General features: G+C 28.8%; 2 protein-coding genes across 2 annotated transcripts; one reads left to right on the plus strand and one right to left on the minus strand.

Annotated features, from left to right (window-relative positions):
• The first annotated feature begins 226 nt into the window (after positions 1–226).
• Manf (mesencephalic astrocyte-derived neurotrophic factor) lies at positions 227–1674 on the plus strand. Its single transcript, XM_017906237.1, has 5 exons — positions 227–322; positions 731–829; positions 896–1020; positions 1106–1247; positions 1341–1674. Exons 2-5 carry the CDS (start codon positions 745–747, stop codon positions 1514–1516), a joined length of 528 nt encoding a protein of 175 aa, XP_017761726.1. The 5' UTR covers positions 227–322; positions 731–744; the 3' UTR covers positions 1517–1674.
• An 848-nt stretch (positions 1675–2522) lies between these two features.
• LOC108551886 (sushi, von Willebrand factor type A, EGF and pentraxin domain-containing protein 1) lies at positions 2523–16135 on the minus strand. Its single transcript, XM_017906229.1, has 32 exons — positions 15827–16135; positions 15264–15551; positions 14725–14980; positions 14293–14490; positions 13732–13896; positions 12527–12709; positions 12181–12393; positions 11261–11461; positions 10077–10325; positions 9722–9970; positions 9266–9478; positions 9092–9186; positions 8691–9009; positions 8352–8564; positions 8094–8255; positions 7610–7906; positions 7357–7499; positions 7181–7280; positions 6883–7096; positions 6596–6762; positions 6389–6477; positions 6223–6332; positions 5976–6148; positions 5561–5775; positions 5282–5489; positions 4653–4826; positions 4453–4544; positions 4256–4392; positions 3236–4178; positions 3015–3168; positions 2758–2946; positions 2523–2692 (listed from the first exon to the last, which is right to left on the minus strand). The coding sequence occupies exons 1-32, from the start codon at positions 16133–16135 to the stop codon at positions 2523–2525; spliced, it is 6888 nt and encodes a 2295-aa protein (XP_017761718.1).
• Between the last annotated feature and the right edge of the window lie 1047 nt (positions 16136–17182).

Consider the following 17182-nt stretch of genomic DNA (forward strand, 5'->3'; position numbering starts at 1 on the left):
GCATGCGTATATTCACATATAGTCTTCTTCAGTTAGCCGTCTTTTTCATTTTTTAGTAGTTGATATCAACCAATCGCAAAGCTTGATGTTAAATGTGAGTCACAGCATATTAGAACCAATCAGGATGCGCCAGCTGGGATTCCGGGCTTTTGACAGAATCCAACGTGTATAAAGTGTAGCGTGGATTAAACCAATGTAGTTAAATTAAGAATTTCGTTGCAACAGTGAGTAAATGCATTAAAATTTCTAAGGCGTTTGTGTTACAACTTAGTAAAAATATTTTTCACGTGATATACGAATTATTTTAACGGTACAATAATATGTAAGTTGTGCTCCATTACAATTTATGTTAACCTAGTAAACATAGCAAATATATTCAGTTTTCTACTAATTTTTGTTATTTTATTTTTTCCAAACCTGCATTGATATTTTAATACTATTTGAATAAATAAGTTTTTAGTATAATTAACATTTTATATAATTGAAATTTAATTGAAATAACATTTTTAATATTACAACATATAATATGTTGAATTTTAATATATTTAATTAGTTTGTTTAGTAATTGCATTTTGCTTAATAATTGACTTTTGTATATATATTTGTATATATACATATATATATATGTGTATATATATATATCAAATTTTTTATTTCATTGAATTATATAATATAAGATTATTTCATAAAAATAAAAAGTATAAAATAAAAAAATTGTTTCTTTTTGCAGAAAATACATTCAAAATGAATAGTTCATTGTTATTAACTCTTTCTATTGCCATTGGATTTATATGTATTGTCACATCTTTAAAAAGTGATGAATGTGAAGGTAAGTTAATAGTTATTTTCTATATTATTTATTTGTATTAATTCCATAAATTTTATGAAATTTCAGTATGTATAAATACCTTGGAAAAATTTATTAATAGTTTAAATAATGATGTGAAAAAAGACACAAAAAAAATTGAAACAGCATTTAAAGAGTTTTGTAAAGGTACTAAATCTAAAGAAAACAGATTTGTAAGTATTTATGATAAACACAAAGTAAATATTCAAATAATATATAATTTATATTCAAATTGATTAAATTCTTATTTTTGTTTAGTGTTATTATTTAGGTGGTTTGGAGGAATCTGCCACAGGTATTTTAAATGAATTAAGTAAACCTATATCTTGGTCTATGCCAGCAAATAAAATATGCGAAAAATTGAAGAAGAAAGATGGTCAAATATGTGACTTGAGATATGGTATGTTTATTTTTGATTAATTTTGTATTAAAAAACATTTTAATTATTTTACTTTCCTCATTTTTAAACTATAATATTGTCATTTAATTTCAGAAAAACAAATTGATATTAATACTGTTGATTTGAAAAAACTTAAAGTACGTGATTTGAGAAAGATCTTGAGTGACTGGGATGAAACATGTGATGGTTGCATAGAAAAAACAGATTTTATTAAACGAATCGAAGAACTGAAACCAAAATATTCTCATAGTGCAAAATCAGAACTCTGAAAAGTGTTCAAAAATGTAGATAAATTATTATGTTAGTGTGGCTAAGCTTTGGGGGTTTTTTTTTTTACAAAATGATTACAACAGTATTTGTATATTTCTTCATTCTGTGTGAATATATGAGAATCATTTTGTATAATTAGTTTGATCGAATTTTTAGAAGCCAGTATATGCATTTAAATTTCAGTGAGTAATATTAAATTATATTAATTAAGTAATATCTTAGACATGGCTCTAAGAAATTAAGAATATTGAGCAATGAAAATTTGTTAAAGAGAGGATCATTCCTTTTAGTATAGCCATGCTAATACAAATTAAATATCATAAAAGGTGCTCTGTTTTTATCATACCAATGTTAGACAAATATAAATAACTCAAATTTTTCATATAACAAATTATTTTCATGTTTTTATCTTTCATTGCTCTTCCTCAACTATTCTGATACAGTGTGTTTATACATGTATGAATCCTATTTATATCAAAATGCCGTGTACTATATAAACAGATATGTATTTGTGATGAATTATTAATAATGTGTTGTTATATATATTCATTTTTTTTCTTTTTATGTTATATTGAACATTAAAATTTATTCCTAGTTTTTTACAACATAGTTTCTTGCGATGTTTTTTTTACAATTATTAGTAATAATATTATCTTTTCATAACACGAAACACTTCGTTTTCACAAATTGTTTTAAATAATAAAATTATAAATCTGTCAAATATTCAATATTTATTAATAACAACTTGTTAGAGTTAGTTTTAATATGATTTAAAATTATATACATAAATACATAGCATATCTTATATATAATATTGAAATTCATTATTTGTAGAATATTATTTCTTGTACAATAACATTATTTTATGAAAACATGCTTATAAGATATAAAATGAAAAGGTATTATAAAAATTTAAAGATTTAATAAAAAAAATTATCAAATAAATTTACTATATTTTATATTAAATTTATATGTAGACTGGTACTATTTTGATATATTTTTTCATTAATTGTCATTACAATTCGGTGGATCGCTCCAATATCCATCAGCCTTACATGTAATTAGTCCTTGTTTTTTACCATCAGGACACACATATGTCAATTGATCTTTATACAAATAAGAACGTCCACGAATTGTTACTCCAAATGGTAGTTTTGGTTTATTACACGAAAGTTCTATAAACGTTAATCAATCAAAAAAGCATGATAGAATATTACATGTTATGTAACATAATACGTACTTGAACATCTGCTATATATTCTAGACCATTTCCCATTTGTCAGACATCTTGTATTTGGTTGACCCAACATTAAGTACCCAGGCATGCATTCGTAAGCAACTGTACTACCAAATGTAAAATTTACTGTTTCAGTTTGATCTCCTTTCAACAGAGCATTTGCAATTTTAGGTGGTTTTCCACATATTATAGCTATAATAAATATTTATTCATTTTCGAATAATGTTTTTTAGAAGTACCTACATTGTGACAGAACTTACGTTTACAAGAAGGAATAGTAGACCAAGTATTATTTGGAAAGCAAACGGATCGTTCATTACCTTCCAGAATATAGCCTTGGTGGCATTTGAATGTTATGGTACTATTAACAGTTCTTGAATAATTCTTTTCCACAATGTAACTGTAGTCTGGGACCTAATAAAAGCTTATATTATTTTCATGAGTTAAACTTGTATTTCTTTTTGAAAATGATTATACTTACTGTGATTATACTGCACATAAATTCTTGACAAATATTATCCAAGTCATTATTAAATAAAAGGTCAACGATAGTATTATTTAATTGTGTATCAACTATTTCCCATTTCCCATGTTCATTACAAAACCAAGTTAAATCTGAAGTAGAATTATGATTACCTGTATTATTTAATTTAATCTCACCAGTGCTAATACATTTAAGAATTATCTTTCCCATGTAAGTATAGCCTTCAACAAAGTATTCTAAATTTTTATAAGTGCCATTAAATGGTATTTTACTATCCAATTTTTTATTTTGATCATCTTTCCACATAGTAGAATTTGTTTTATAAAATATTGTTTTAGTAGAATTTGGATTTGTTTTTTCATTAAGGACATGAAAAAATGGATGATTTAAGATTGGGCATTCTTGAAGTTCGCAGGACGATAACGTAGATGACCATTGTCCATTTTCTGTACAAATTCTCACGCTATCACCGATGACTTTATATCCTATATCACATTGTACTAAAATTTGAGCGCCAATCGTGAACTCATCTTCCAAATTTTGTTCTTCTTTGGCATCATCATCACTTTCTTCTGATGTAATTTCTGTATTCGTATAATTAGACGTCGTTTTTATTTTCGTAAGTTCAATAGTGTAATTATTTTGTGTTTTAAATAATAATTTGCCATTATTTATAATGTTAGGCCATGGACACTTGAAAGGTATACAATCAGGAACAAATCCGATCCAAGTACCATTTTCTGAACATTGAAGTTTAAATTGACTTAACAAATTATGGTTGCTTTGAAACTTATATCCTGGATAGCAGGAGTATCCAATAATATCATTAAACTCATAGTTTTTTTCGAAGGTATTATTAATCGTTTGTAGATTAAATTTTGTACTGAAAGTTCCCTGGAGATTATTTGAACTTACAGAAACTATATAGCCATTCTTAATCCTACGTAAATATTATAAAAAGTCATTTATTTATTATGAAATTATAATAACATTTTTGTAAGTGATTATATTTCTCACTCTTTTGGTGCTGAACATCCATAAGTTATACATGTAGGTCTTTCATGATCCCATAGTCCTGATTCCAAACATGTTAAAAATTTTTCTCCTATTAAACGAAATCCGACATCGCATTTGAATTCGATTTGTTGCCCTACCTATGAACAATATTTAGTAGAAATTCCCTTTTTTCTATAATATATACAAATAGATCACACCTGTAGAATTGAAAGATCATCTCTTTCATATTCTTCTAACACGTACTCGATATCTCCGTGTTCTGGAGCCAGTAAATTCTTGCACGTTTTTCCTATTATAAACGAACATTAAAATATGAAAATTATAATCATGAAAATATTAATAAGTATATTTTATTTTTATAGGCTTAATATTCATTATGAAATTGTACAATTATTACCTATACAAACTGGAGGTAATCCATTCCATTTCCCATCGGCATTACAGATTCTACGAGGATTTCCTCGAAGTTCATAACCAGTTAAGCAGAAATAATGTACTTCATCTCCGTATAAATATGACCTACCATGTATACGACCTCGTGGAAAATATCCCGGGAAACCGCATTTTCTTCCTTAAATAAGAATTAAAAATGTCATTATAAAAACAAATATAATTAAGTGAAGATAAAATTCGTAAAATATCATATTTCACTCTTAGAATATGAAACTGCGGAGCATAAGACTAGATATAAATTTTCAGCCTATCGTATTCTAAAACAAAACAATGGTTTATGAAGTTAACTATTATGTTCACATGAAGAAAATTTTCTTGAAGTACATGTATCAAAGTAAAAGAAGTGATTTCAATAAATTTCTATTAAATAATGCTTCCAAGTAGAAAAGCATGGAATTTGATAAAGAATGCGATTGTTACAAATTATTTTATATACAAATAATTTTTTAAATTAAAAACATTTCGTTTACAAATTTTTTAAAATTAACAATTATATTTTTTAAATTAATATTCGATTTTAAAAAATATGAATAATCGATTGTAAATATTATATTACAATATCTCTATTCTTACTGGTGCAAATGGGTGTGTAGTATCCTTCCCATTGTCCGTGCTTAAGACATTTTACTTTTAAAGATCGATATTCTTTATTACGAAATCGCACTACATAACCATCATCACAATAATAAGTGATGTTTGATGCGTCTTCACTGATGTTTATGTTACCTTTAAATGGTATGACGGGTAAGGGGCAACCACGGCAAAATGAAGTGCTTAATATCTACGAATATTAGGAGGCGAAATTTATCATAGAGTTCGAAAGAAAGTCTATTTTAAGAAATGTATAATTACCGCTACGTCACCATGAACATATTCTTGGATCTGCGACCATGCAATTACATCACCATGGTATTTTTGACATGTATTGAATAAATGTTTGACATCTTTTGCTACTAAAATTGTGCTCCAAACATCCAGTAATGTCAATTTTCCCAAAAAGGACTCTGACTCCGAAAATCCTCCTCCGACGCGATCTTGTTCTTGTCCAATTATGAGAGTTCCATTACCTAATTCAGACAAACATTTTTTTTTTTTTTAATTGAATATGATATATCCTTAGTAATAATAATAATAAATACTAAATATATAAAAACAATATATTATTTAATCACTTTGCATTACTATTTTAATATGATTTTGGCTTAAATGGTTTAAGTACGCATATTTATGTATTTTGTAGATAAAAGTTTTAGAACCCTTAATACACCTTGAATAGAAGTTCCTTTCGCCAATTGGGTTCCATTGTCTCTCAAAAGGCCGTCGATAAATATATTCCAGGAGCCATTTTCTGCTTCCCAGGTAAAGCAAACGAAATGCCAATGACCATCGTTTACTTTAATATCAGTTATTATTTTCTCACCATTGAGATATATAACCAGCCTATGAAATCAAAACAGTAACATTTAATATAAATCGAAAATATTTTATTTTTATTCAAGAAAACATTTTGTTACCCATTATAATCAGTCAAAGTGAATGCATTATCGTAATAACGTGTCGCATAAGATAACACAGTGCCATAATTAAACGTATCTTTCGATTGTAGCCATAAACATGTACTTAACTGAAATTATTAAACTTGTTATTTCTCTTTATTCGTTTTCTAAATTTGTTTGTTACCTTTGAAAGATTCGTCGTAGGACCTTTCATACTGATATAATCAGTAGTTCCCGATTTCGTAAAATGTATCGTATAATCAGATGATAGTTCTGCAAAGACACAATAAATTATTTAGAAAGAAATCATGAATTAACATGAAAAAGTTTCTTAATTTAAAAATTTTATTTATTTGTTTAAAAAATGATGTACGAGAATATTTATTAAGACTATACTTTCCAGTCTCGCAATGACGTCCTGTGAATAAGATAGGGCATATGCACGTATAATTAAAAATGTTATTAACACAATTTCCATTATTCAAACATGGATGGCTCTCACAGTGATCCTGTTTTATGCTACAATTTTCTCCAGTATAACCATTTATACATTCGCATCTAAAAATCAAGAAATATTTTATTTTTCGTTAATTTTTAATCTCTCTCATTATATCTATATCAAATTATAAATATTACATTTTATTAATTGTACCTATATCTACCTTTATCTATAGTTACCTGTAACTTAATTTTGTTGCATTTTCTTCTTCTATATTTATGCAATACGAGTTTTCATTGCACGGTAACCAATCACAAGGCAATAAATTACAATAGCGACCGAGAAAACCAGGTTTGCAAAAGCACTGCCAGGTCCCATCAATGTTCTGACAAGTAGATCCTTCCATACAAGGCGAAGGATGACAACGATCCACAGCAATTTCACAAAATTCACCTGAATATTTTTGTTCATAAAAATTTAGTCTTCTAGATAATAATATTTTTTATTAGTATTTATTTCTATAATTTGTAAATGCACCTTCGAAGCCATTCTTGCACTCGCAGACATAGTCATTTTCTGTGCTCATGCATGTACCATTGTTTTGACATGGATTAATGGTACATTCATCAATGTATTGCTATATATTATTTTACTTTTTATTTATTTATTTCTATTTTTACTATTTTTATTTTAGTGAATTATAATTACTTTACCTCACAATTACTACCTGAATATCCATTTTTGCACGTACAAGTATATAAAACTGTATTATTTATAAAACTTTGTACGTTACAAGTACCTTCATTTATGCAGGGCGAAGAACCACACGGATTTCGAAATGTTTCACATTTTGAACCTAATTAAAATTTTATGATATTTATTATAATTATAACAATTATATTTCTTTTAGGTCATTGTTTAATAAAGTACATTTACAATTTATTATGTTGTAAATTAAATAATTACCGATGTAGTACTCAGGACATTCGCAACTGAAACTGTCTTCCTCTTCTGTACATTGTCCACCATTCAAACACGATTTTATGTCGCAAATATTTGTTTCAATTTTATAAGAAGGTAGACAATCATGTACATCGTTAGTTCCATGATTTTTGGTAGTAGTATTAAATGGACATGAAAGACAATGTGTTTGTCCATATTCTGGTTGATAGAATCCAATATCGCACATTATGCAAGGTTCAACAGCAAGACGTGTATTTTGATAACGCTTCTTTCGAGAATAATATCCTGGTCTGCATAAATCTAAATAGGAACAATACATATTTATTTAATGGAAATAAAACAAAATAAAAAATAAAGTATTTTTATATTGAAATAAATTCTTCATCTGATTTTTATACGAAAAATTAATTTAAAATAAATTACCTAAATTACCCAAAAGTATTTAAACATTAAAAAAAAAAAAAAAAAAAGTTTATAAGATACTCACTTATACAATCTCGTATAGATTTCGAATGAATTTTTTTCGTTGAGGTGTGTTCAGGGCAATATTTGCATTTTACAGATCCAGTTGTGTCTTCGTATTCTCCAAGAGGGCATGATTGACATCGCTTAGTTGAGGCATTGAAGAAAGTACCCAATGGACATTTTACTATAATTTAAATAAACATAAAAATTAAGTTTCAACGGCCCCTAGTGTCAAGAAAATTCATTTAATTAGTAATTATTAATTGTATTAAATATTTACTGCAAGTATGTTTCTTTAAAACGCTTCCTGGGTCGCAAAGTTCCTCAAAATTCTTAAACACGAGATGTAAATTTAATGCAAGTTTCGCAATTTCTTGATTTGTTTTATTATTTAGCAAATTCAATTTTCCAGATCGTGACAACGCTTCTATCTTCTGTCTCAATTTTAGAATTCCTTCCCGTGGATTTTCGATGTATTCTTCGATTATTTTTCCTACGTTAAACGATATTCTATATATATTCAAAGGTCAGCAATACATAAAAGCGCATGCTTATCAAAATCTCTTTCATTTTCTCAATGACAAGTTTTTTATTAAAATTTTATGTAAAACCGACTTACCTAAGAACTTGAATTTTATTTCTATTTTCTCTTTTTTCTTTCGCATTTTCGTTTTGTTTCTATGATCATTAACTTTAGCATCTCGTTTAGATTTTTTATTAACATCATTCGTTATCATTTTGTTACTTATGAATAATTTAAAAGTACAAGTATCGTCATAGTTAAATTCTCTTCGTTTTCTTATTACATCGGAATAAATCGTATTTGGCGATGGAATAATTTCGCATTCAGGATCAAAGGTAATGAGATTGCATTCGATATCATTTCCACAGATGTCGAGCAACGTCGATCTTAAATCGGCAGTAATATATTCGCTCAGCTAATTTAAATTATAATAAAAAGGAATATTTTATATGATTGACTATATTATCGTACCAAAGAAATGAAGAATTGCTACTTACTTCGCGGAGGGTTGTTTGATTATCGCAAACATTTGTTGCATTTCCTTCTAATATAATACTTCCTTCTTGGGATGCGCTTTTGGGAAGTATTGACTCTAAGTAAAAAATATGAAAATATGTTTATGCAATATCAATCAAATTGAATACAAAAATTAGATGTCATAATTAACATACCAGAGCAATCAGGAAAATAATTATCTTCAAACCAATTAGATAAATTTTCATTACATTTTAATAACAATATATCTTCCATGACTCGAAGATTTGATTCTTCAGTAGCGAATCCATATCCTTCTTCGCAACTTATGGAACATTCATTTGTTTCGTTTATTGATGATGGACATTTTGAGTAACCATTTAATACCTTTGGAACTTCTTTACAGACATCTGAACAAGAAAAAATAAATAGAAGCCAATGATTTCTATCATATAACAAATGATAATCTTTACAATCTATATTTTTATTAAAATGTAAGTGAACAATTATATAATATTATAATTAAATTATTTAGCACTTCATTTTGTAAAGAATTAATAAATGCTTTACTAAATAATTATAAGTTAGTTATAATAATTATAATAAATAATGATAAGTAATGAATTAATAAACTAATTAAATTATTATGATACCTTTTATAGTAACATTTAGAATGCATGATGCTTTATTATCATATTTGTCGATGGCATTATAGATTACTTGGGTTAATCCGATAGGAAATGTGTTTTCTCCCGGAAAATAATTTTGCTCTACCTGTACAGGTGATTTAGAATTATCGTGAAAACCAGGTTCATCCCAACTTACATTATTTATTCCCACTCCATTATCGGTAAAAAATATAGGAGGATCTATGCAATTCTCAATCATTGGTGGTTCTGTATCTAAGGAAATTATAGTTAATAATATAATTATAAATATTATATAATATTTTTAAGATATAAATTAAATCGAATGAAACGATCTTATTTTGTAAAAAAGTTAACTTACCGAGAACCTTAATTTTAAATTTGCACCTAGCTTTATTTCCTGATGAATCTTGTGCTACATACACCACTGTACGTACTCCAATTTTTACTTTCCATGGAAATGTAATATACGGTTTACTCCACAATATGGGCGATTTATCTACATTATCAGTTACGTTCGGCATTGTCCAGTTTACATATGTATATTTTTTTCCTGGCAGGTTCTTCGTAATAATGTCGGATGGACAAGTAATCGAGGGTGGTATTTTATCTGGAAAATGATAAATTAACATGTATATACTGTATTTAAAAAATAAAAACTCATAACATGTACATTGAAATTCATCTTTTAAACAGTAACAAATAGAACATAGCATTTTGCATTACCTATGCAACGATTAACTGTTCGGCGTTGTGTCCAAACGCCAGCACGGCCGCCACAGTATCTAAAGCGCGGACCTTCGAGCACAAAACCCTCGTTGCATAATACAGTACAATTTGTTGCAAACGTCACCTTATTTGGACCAGAACAATATTCCGGAAAAATTTGTCCATTCATAATTTGTTTCAAAGGTTCACATTTTATTGCTATAAATAGATGCATATATAAATAAGTAAACGAGAAGTAACCAAGTATTTAAGAAATTCTAATAAATAATTTAATGTCAAGTCAGAGAAATATACAAGACAAATAAATTTGAATCAAAATGAATAATAAATAATTCCATTATTGATAAAACTATAGATTTTTATACTAATATTAGATAAAATCTTTAATTTATAGAATACTGCAAGCTTCATAGAACCTTTGGTAGCATTTTAAAGATTCCTGTTTGGGATTTTAATAGCATTTAATTAAATTTGCACCTAGCTTTATTTCCTGATGAATCTTGTGCTACATACACCACTGTACGTACTCCAATTTTTACTTTCCATGGAAATGTAATATACGGTTTACTCCACAATATGGGCGATTTATCTACATTATCAGTTACGTTCGGCATTGTCCAGTTTACATATGTATATTTTTTTCCTGGCAGGTTCTTCGTAATAATGTCGGATGGACAAGTAATCGAGGGTGGTATTTTATCTGGAAAATGATAAATTAACATGTATATACTGTATTTAAAAAATAAAAACTCATAACATGTACATTGAAATTCATCTTTTAAACAGTAACAAATAGAACATAGCATTTTGCATTACCTATGCAACGATTAACTGTTCGGCGTTGTGTCCAAACGCCAGCACGGCCGCCACAGTATCTAAAGCGCGGACCTTCGAGCACAAAACCCTCGTTGCATAATACAGTACAATTTGTTGCAAACGTCACCTTATTTGGACCAGAACAATATTCCGGAAAAATTTGTCCATTCATAATTTGTTTCAAAGGTTCACATTTTATTGCTATAAATAGATGCATATATAAATAAGTAAACGAGAAGTAACCAAGTATTTAAGAAATTCTAATAAATAATTTAATGTCAAGTCAGAGAAATATACAAGACAAATAAATTTGAATCAAAATGAATAATAAATAATTCCATTATTGATAAAACTATAGATTTTTATACTAATATTAGATAAAATCTTTAATTTATAGAATACTGCAAGCTTCATAGAACCTTTGGTAGCATTTTAAAGATTCCTGTTTGGGATTTTAATAGCATTTATAATTTGGAATTTCGGACATTGAGGCTATGAAGATTTGTGGTCCTTTGGGAACTTTACTTAGGTCTTTGAAAATTGTAGGAGTAAAGAACTATCTATATAGTATATCATAATGTATATAGTCCTTATTAAACCTTTGTTTGTTACGTTATATTTTATAGATTTAAATGACGTTCGTCCTGTGGACTAATAAAACATAGCATGGCCTCCATCGATTCTTTTGGATCTAATTTTTGGATCTAAAAAAATTTACAATTTTTAAATTATATATGTTATATGCACCTTTAAACATAAACATATACACCTCTCAATTGAGTTATTCAGTTTAGAGTGACCTTTGTCCTGTCATGAGAATTGAGCTTTTTTAATTTAAAATTTAATCTGTAACTGATCGTTACAATGTAACTTAATCGTTTTATATGTTTTATATATTTAAAAATGATCATAAAATTCACCTTTACAAGTAGCTTTGAGACCATCCCATTGAGACAAGGGTAAACAATTGCGAATTTTACTTCCACGAAGTTGATAACCGATTTCGCATTTGAATTGACAACGTGCGTCGATCGGATAAGTTGTCGTGTCTTCTGTAATCAAACGCTGATCTTCATCGTTTTGACAGCGCATGCGCCCATGCGTAGGAATTCGAAGTGCGGGGCAAGTCTTCACTATTCAAACGTAATGCATATTTAAAAGTTTGAGAGAATATTTCCAAATTATAACATATTAAATATTACATTTTACAACAGTATTTAACGAACTAAATATATACGTTAAATAAAATTATATAAATGAACTTACGCAAACATTTTGGTTCGTTTCCAGACCAATTGCCATCTTTCCCACAAAGTCGAATACTATCGCCTGTGAGATAGAAACCGATTCTGCACCTTATACCACAAGCTGCATGAACAACGTTGCTGCACGCACTTGCTTTTACCAAATATCCATTTTCCGGTACTTTCAATTTCGGACATGTTATGACTGTGAAGAAAAGAGAAAAATAAATATTTAAAATACGAAGTACAAATTTTTGAAATACTGGTTTTGAACAATAAAAATAAAAGAAGCATAAATAGGAGATAAATAGTAACATCACAGTGCATGAGAAATATCCTGAACAGCTGTAAATTTAATATACAACAACTTACTTCACTTGCTTTTGGAATGCAGACAAGTTCTTTGTAATTTGTGTCACTAATTTTATAACTCTAACCTTCACTGCGAATAAACTTAATGTTCTCTGACAACTCTCTCAGGATTTAAATAGTTACTTAGATTTAAAATTGAAGCTGAAAATAATGGATCCACGTTGTAATAAACCTCGCGATTTTGTTGCTATTTATAAAAATTTAACTGAAGAGGTGCACAAAATAAAGCACTCGCGAATGAAATGGTTCCAGAAATACGAATGGTTATTGGACGAACACAAGTATTTAAACAGATTTGTTAAGCTACATAGTTCTAAGCAGCAAATTCTTATCAATGATAAATTTTAAAGAAATCTGAAGAAAGAGATAGAAAAATTGTGCGAAGAAAAACAGACTGTTATTGCCACGGAAACGTTTGTTCCTGAAGAGGGAAAATCTTGTTTGCCAGCCCCGGTTACTGCCACTGGCGAGGTATTAACAATTAATCATATTAAATAATAAAATGATTTATAACTAACTGTAAGTATTTATCTGAAAAAAACGAGAGTAGGCTTAATCTGTTATGAAATGTAATGAAGTAGCAAGTGAATACATTGTTCAAATTGGTATGTCTGACCATGAACAATAAAACTTATTTTCTAGTACGGTTGGCTAGCATCAAAACCGAAATTTAAATTAGAAAAATACGGAGCTTATACGCCACAATATCCTGATCCTCTTAAGGAGGTAACACCATTACTGGGAAATATGCCTGCTATTGCTGCAGGCATAGGATATATTTGGTAAAAGATTGGGTTAATGTAAGAATAAATGAATTAATAAATTTTCAAATAACCGAACTGCATTTTGAATTACCCTCGCATTTATTTCCGTCTGTTACAAATCCAGAAGCGCAAACGCAATGATCCACAGACGTTGCCGGTACTCTAATAGTCACGTGATTCGCATCAGGACACGATATACACATGGACGTAAAATCACCGGAAATTTCTCTAGATGCATATGTGCCATTAGGACAAGCTGAAAAGATTCAATTAAACGTAAACTATAATAATATAGAATAAACGTAATATCGTTAATTTTTTGTACTTCACTTTGAAATACGTAAGATTTTTTAATACATAATTACATAATATAACACTCGCATAATTTAAGTTTGGTTCTTTATTTTATTTCCATTGCAGAATTTCTGTCTTTCTTTTGTACTATGAAAAAGAATTAAGGTTATGTTTTACGCAGAAATGGATAAAATTGATCGATTCTCTAATTCTGTAATAAAATAATAATAATAAATAACCCAATGAAGTCAAAATTGAACTTTACAAGTGTCAATGATTTAACTAAAGAATTCCAGGTGGAAAATCCTTCGAGTTTCGTATAAAAACAGAGAAGAATTCATATTGTTGTTAAACTCACGATGACAAGAACCTCTGAAACCAGAGCCAAAATATCCTGTGGGGCAAATACAAGCGTAATGACCAGTCACCATGCCACAGGCGCACGTGGCGAAATTATCGCAACAATTTTGCTCGGTTCCGACTTTGCTGATATTCCTGCATAAGAGATTACAATTATCTGGCAACTTCACTGGTACGTATTTGCCTGTTTTCAAATCTGTAACAACGGAAACGAGATGAATTCACATTAGATAAAGAACTCTTTGTTTCATTTACATAAATAAACAACAAGTCATGTTGAGTTCATTGTTGTTTTACTTAACTGTACGACTATAAATCAATTTTAATCGTGGTAAACAAAAATTATTTCTTAAAAATTAATTTGTTAGATATTTTAATAATTATTTTATTATTTAAGTTATGACATTTCAATTGAATTTCATACACTTACCACGATGTAAAGCTCGTCGTACCAAAGCCTCAAATTCCGTAAAACTGTCGAGAAAATAGCTATATGTGTCCCCTGGAATGCTGGCTATGTCGTACAACTCGTTGACATTTCCTGTTCTTATCCCAAATGTAAATATCGTAGCACCTGCGCCTTTCAGAAGGCTCGCTGCAGGTCGTGGATCACCACCATTGCTGAATCCATCAGTTATAAGGAACACTGCCTTTTTTGCATCCAATCGACTTTTCTCAAGAATTCTCTAATAAAATGTTATTGGACGTTTGAAAATTTATATTAAATATTCAATGTTTATTTTAATGTAATTTCAAATTTATTCGATTCCTTTTTTTTAGCAATAATAGCTTTTAAATTCTAAATAGTATTCAACCAATTTTTTTTATTTATAATCATAGTTCGAAAATTAATTTAATATCTTCATACTTTGATATAAACAGTTGTTAATTGTCGTATTATTATATTTTATATTTCCTACAGGATATCGGCGTTAAAGGAAAATTAAGAATAAAATTGAAAACGCTTACAAGGGCTTCCAAAAGTGCACCACGCGTGTACGTTCCACCACCAGTGTAACTAATATTATTCAACTGTTTGTTTAACAAATAACATTTGTTATCATTTTCACTGGTACGAGATATTTGATCGACAGTCCGTTTAATGTTTCTTTTTCCACCAAATGTTACGACTGCGACTCTTGTTGCAAAACGATCCACGGAAAAATCGGACAAAAGATGTTTTACAAAATTCAATTCACTGTGGAAATTCTTTAAACCAACTGATCCTGAAGCATCGACCAGAAACACTAATTCCACCTAACAAAAATTTGACTTTAAAGCCAGTCACTATCATCGAGGAAATCAAAAGTGAATGACGTCATGCAAACAAATTTTATTTGGTATTTATTACATTTTTGTCTTTAATTCTTGATTTGTAAAAATATTTATTCATAATCTTGAATTCATAAATATTTTTATTTATGTTTCTTCATTTATAAAAATACTTATCCACGATTGTTAATTTGTACAAAAAGTTTTATAAATTTTGCAAACGTTTAATAAGGAAATTGATTTGCAAAATTTGCTATTACCTTATCAGTTTCATTTCTCAAATGGTCAATATGAGTTTTTAAAAGTCGCGATAAAATATCAGCTTTCTTCCTGAATGTCTTCTCGATATTTTCCAAACTAGCATTTACTGTATTCTGATTTGTACTTCTCTTATCCTTGAAATTAGGAAGTAACGATACTGTTTCATTCTCACCTGATACTCCGAAATACAAGTCTCTGTTAAGTCGACTAATTTCATCGAAAAACGCGATCGTGGTTAAACAACACAATGACAACCAAATCAAAGTACATATTCTTACAACTTGATCGATCATATTTGTAATAAGCATTCACATAAAACATGTGATAACAGAGGGTCTACGTTTGATGATACTTTTAAGACATATCTCACGAACCGAAAGAAATCTCTTAAATTTCTTATACCGATTAAATTAACACAATACTTTAAATTTACTCGTCATTTTTTTGCAAAGTTTCTTTCTTCGACGTTTGCACATATCATAAAAGTATACTTCTTTCTCAGTTTACGAAATATTGATGGTAACGACAAGTTTCGAGTAATCAAAGTATCTTAATACAAAAATTTTGTAAAATACAAATAAGTTTTGAGAAATTACTCCTCCGCTTTTTGTTTTTATCATTAATTATGTTTATTAGGAGGACGCACTCTTTGAAAACACAGTAAAAGATAGGAAGATCAACTGTCGATACTTTGAGCTGAACTGCTACTGCTTCAAAGAGGATCGTGTAAACGAGCATCTAAATAGTGTTCGAGCTTTGAAAAGTTGAGAACAAGGGACTCTCTGTTCCACTTGTACCGTGCACACGTGTTCATACTCATCGACTGATCTCGACGAATGTCCGATTTATTAGCAAATCCAATAGAATTATCTCGTATACCAGCTTACACTGAAAGTCGAAGGAAATAGTCAAAAATTTATTGAAAAGATCACGGTCGTGTTAAAAGATCGCTGTGATTGCTGCGATATTGTTACTATATCTCTGTATCGTTTTAATTTTGAAAGAATCTTATTTGAATCAGTTTGAATTACTTTACATTCAATATTTTATAGTCTAAAATACAAAAATTTGGCAAAGGGTCTTCAACAGTATACTTCAAAATTCTTTAACATGAATACATTTTATGTGTCTTCTTGGTTGAAACTTCTTCGAGCGACTTCAAAGCTCGATGGACATTGCTTCGATAATTATAAACAGTACACAGTAAAAAGAATCTTAATTATTCTAAATTATGCTAGTAAAGCCAGTATCGCACCTTGAACACACTTTTACAATAAAATCGGAATAAAATACAAAATTTCTGTGCTCCGAATAATTATAAGCTATGGTAAGTTTCACAATTTCTTCACGTCTTG

The sequence above is a fragment of the Eufriesea mexicana genome, unplaced genomic scaffold, assembly GCF_001483705.2.
Source record: "Eufriesea mexicana isolate 0111107269 unplaced genomic scaffold, ASM148370v2 scaffold5190, whole genome shotgun sequence".
Classification (NCBI taxonomy): Eukaryota; Metazoa; Arthropoda; class Insecta; order Hymenoptera; family Apidae; genus Eufriesea; species Eufriesea mexicana.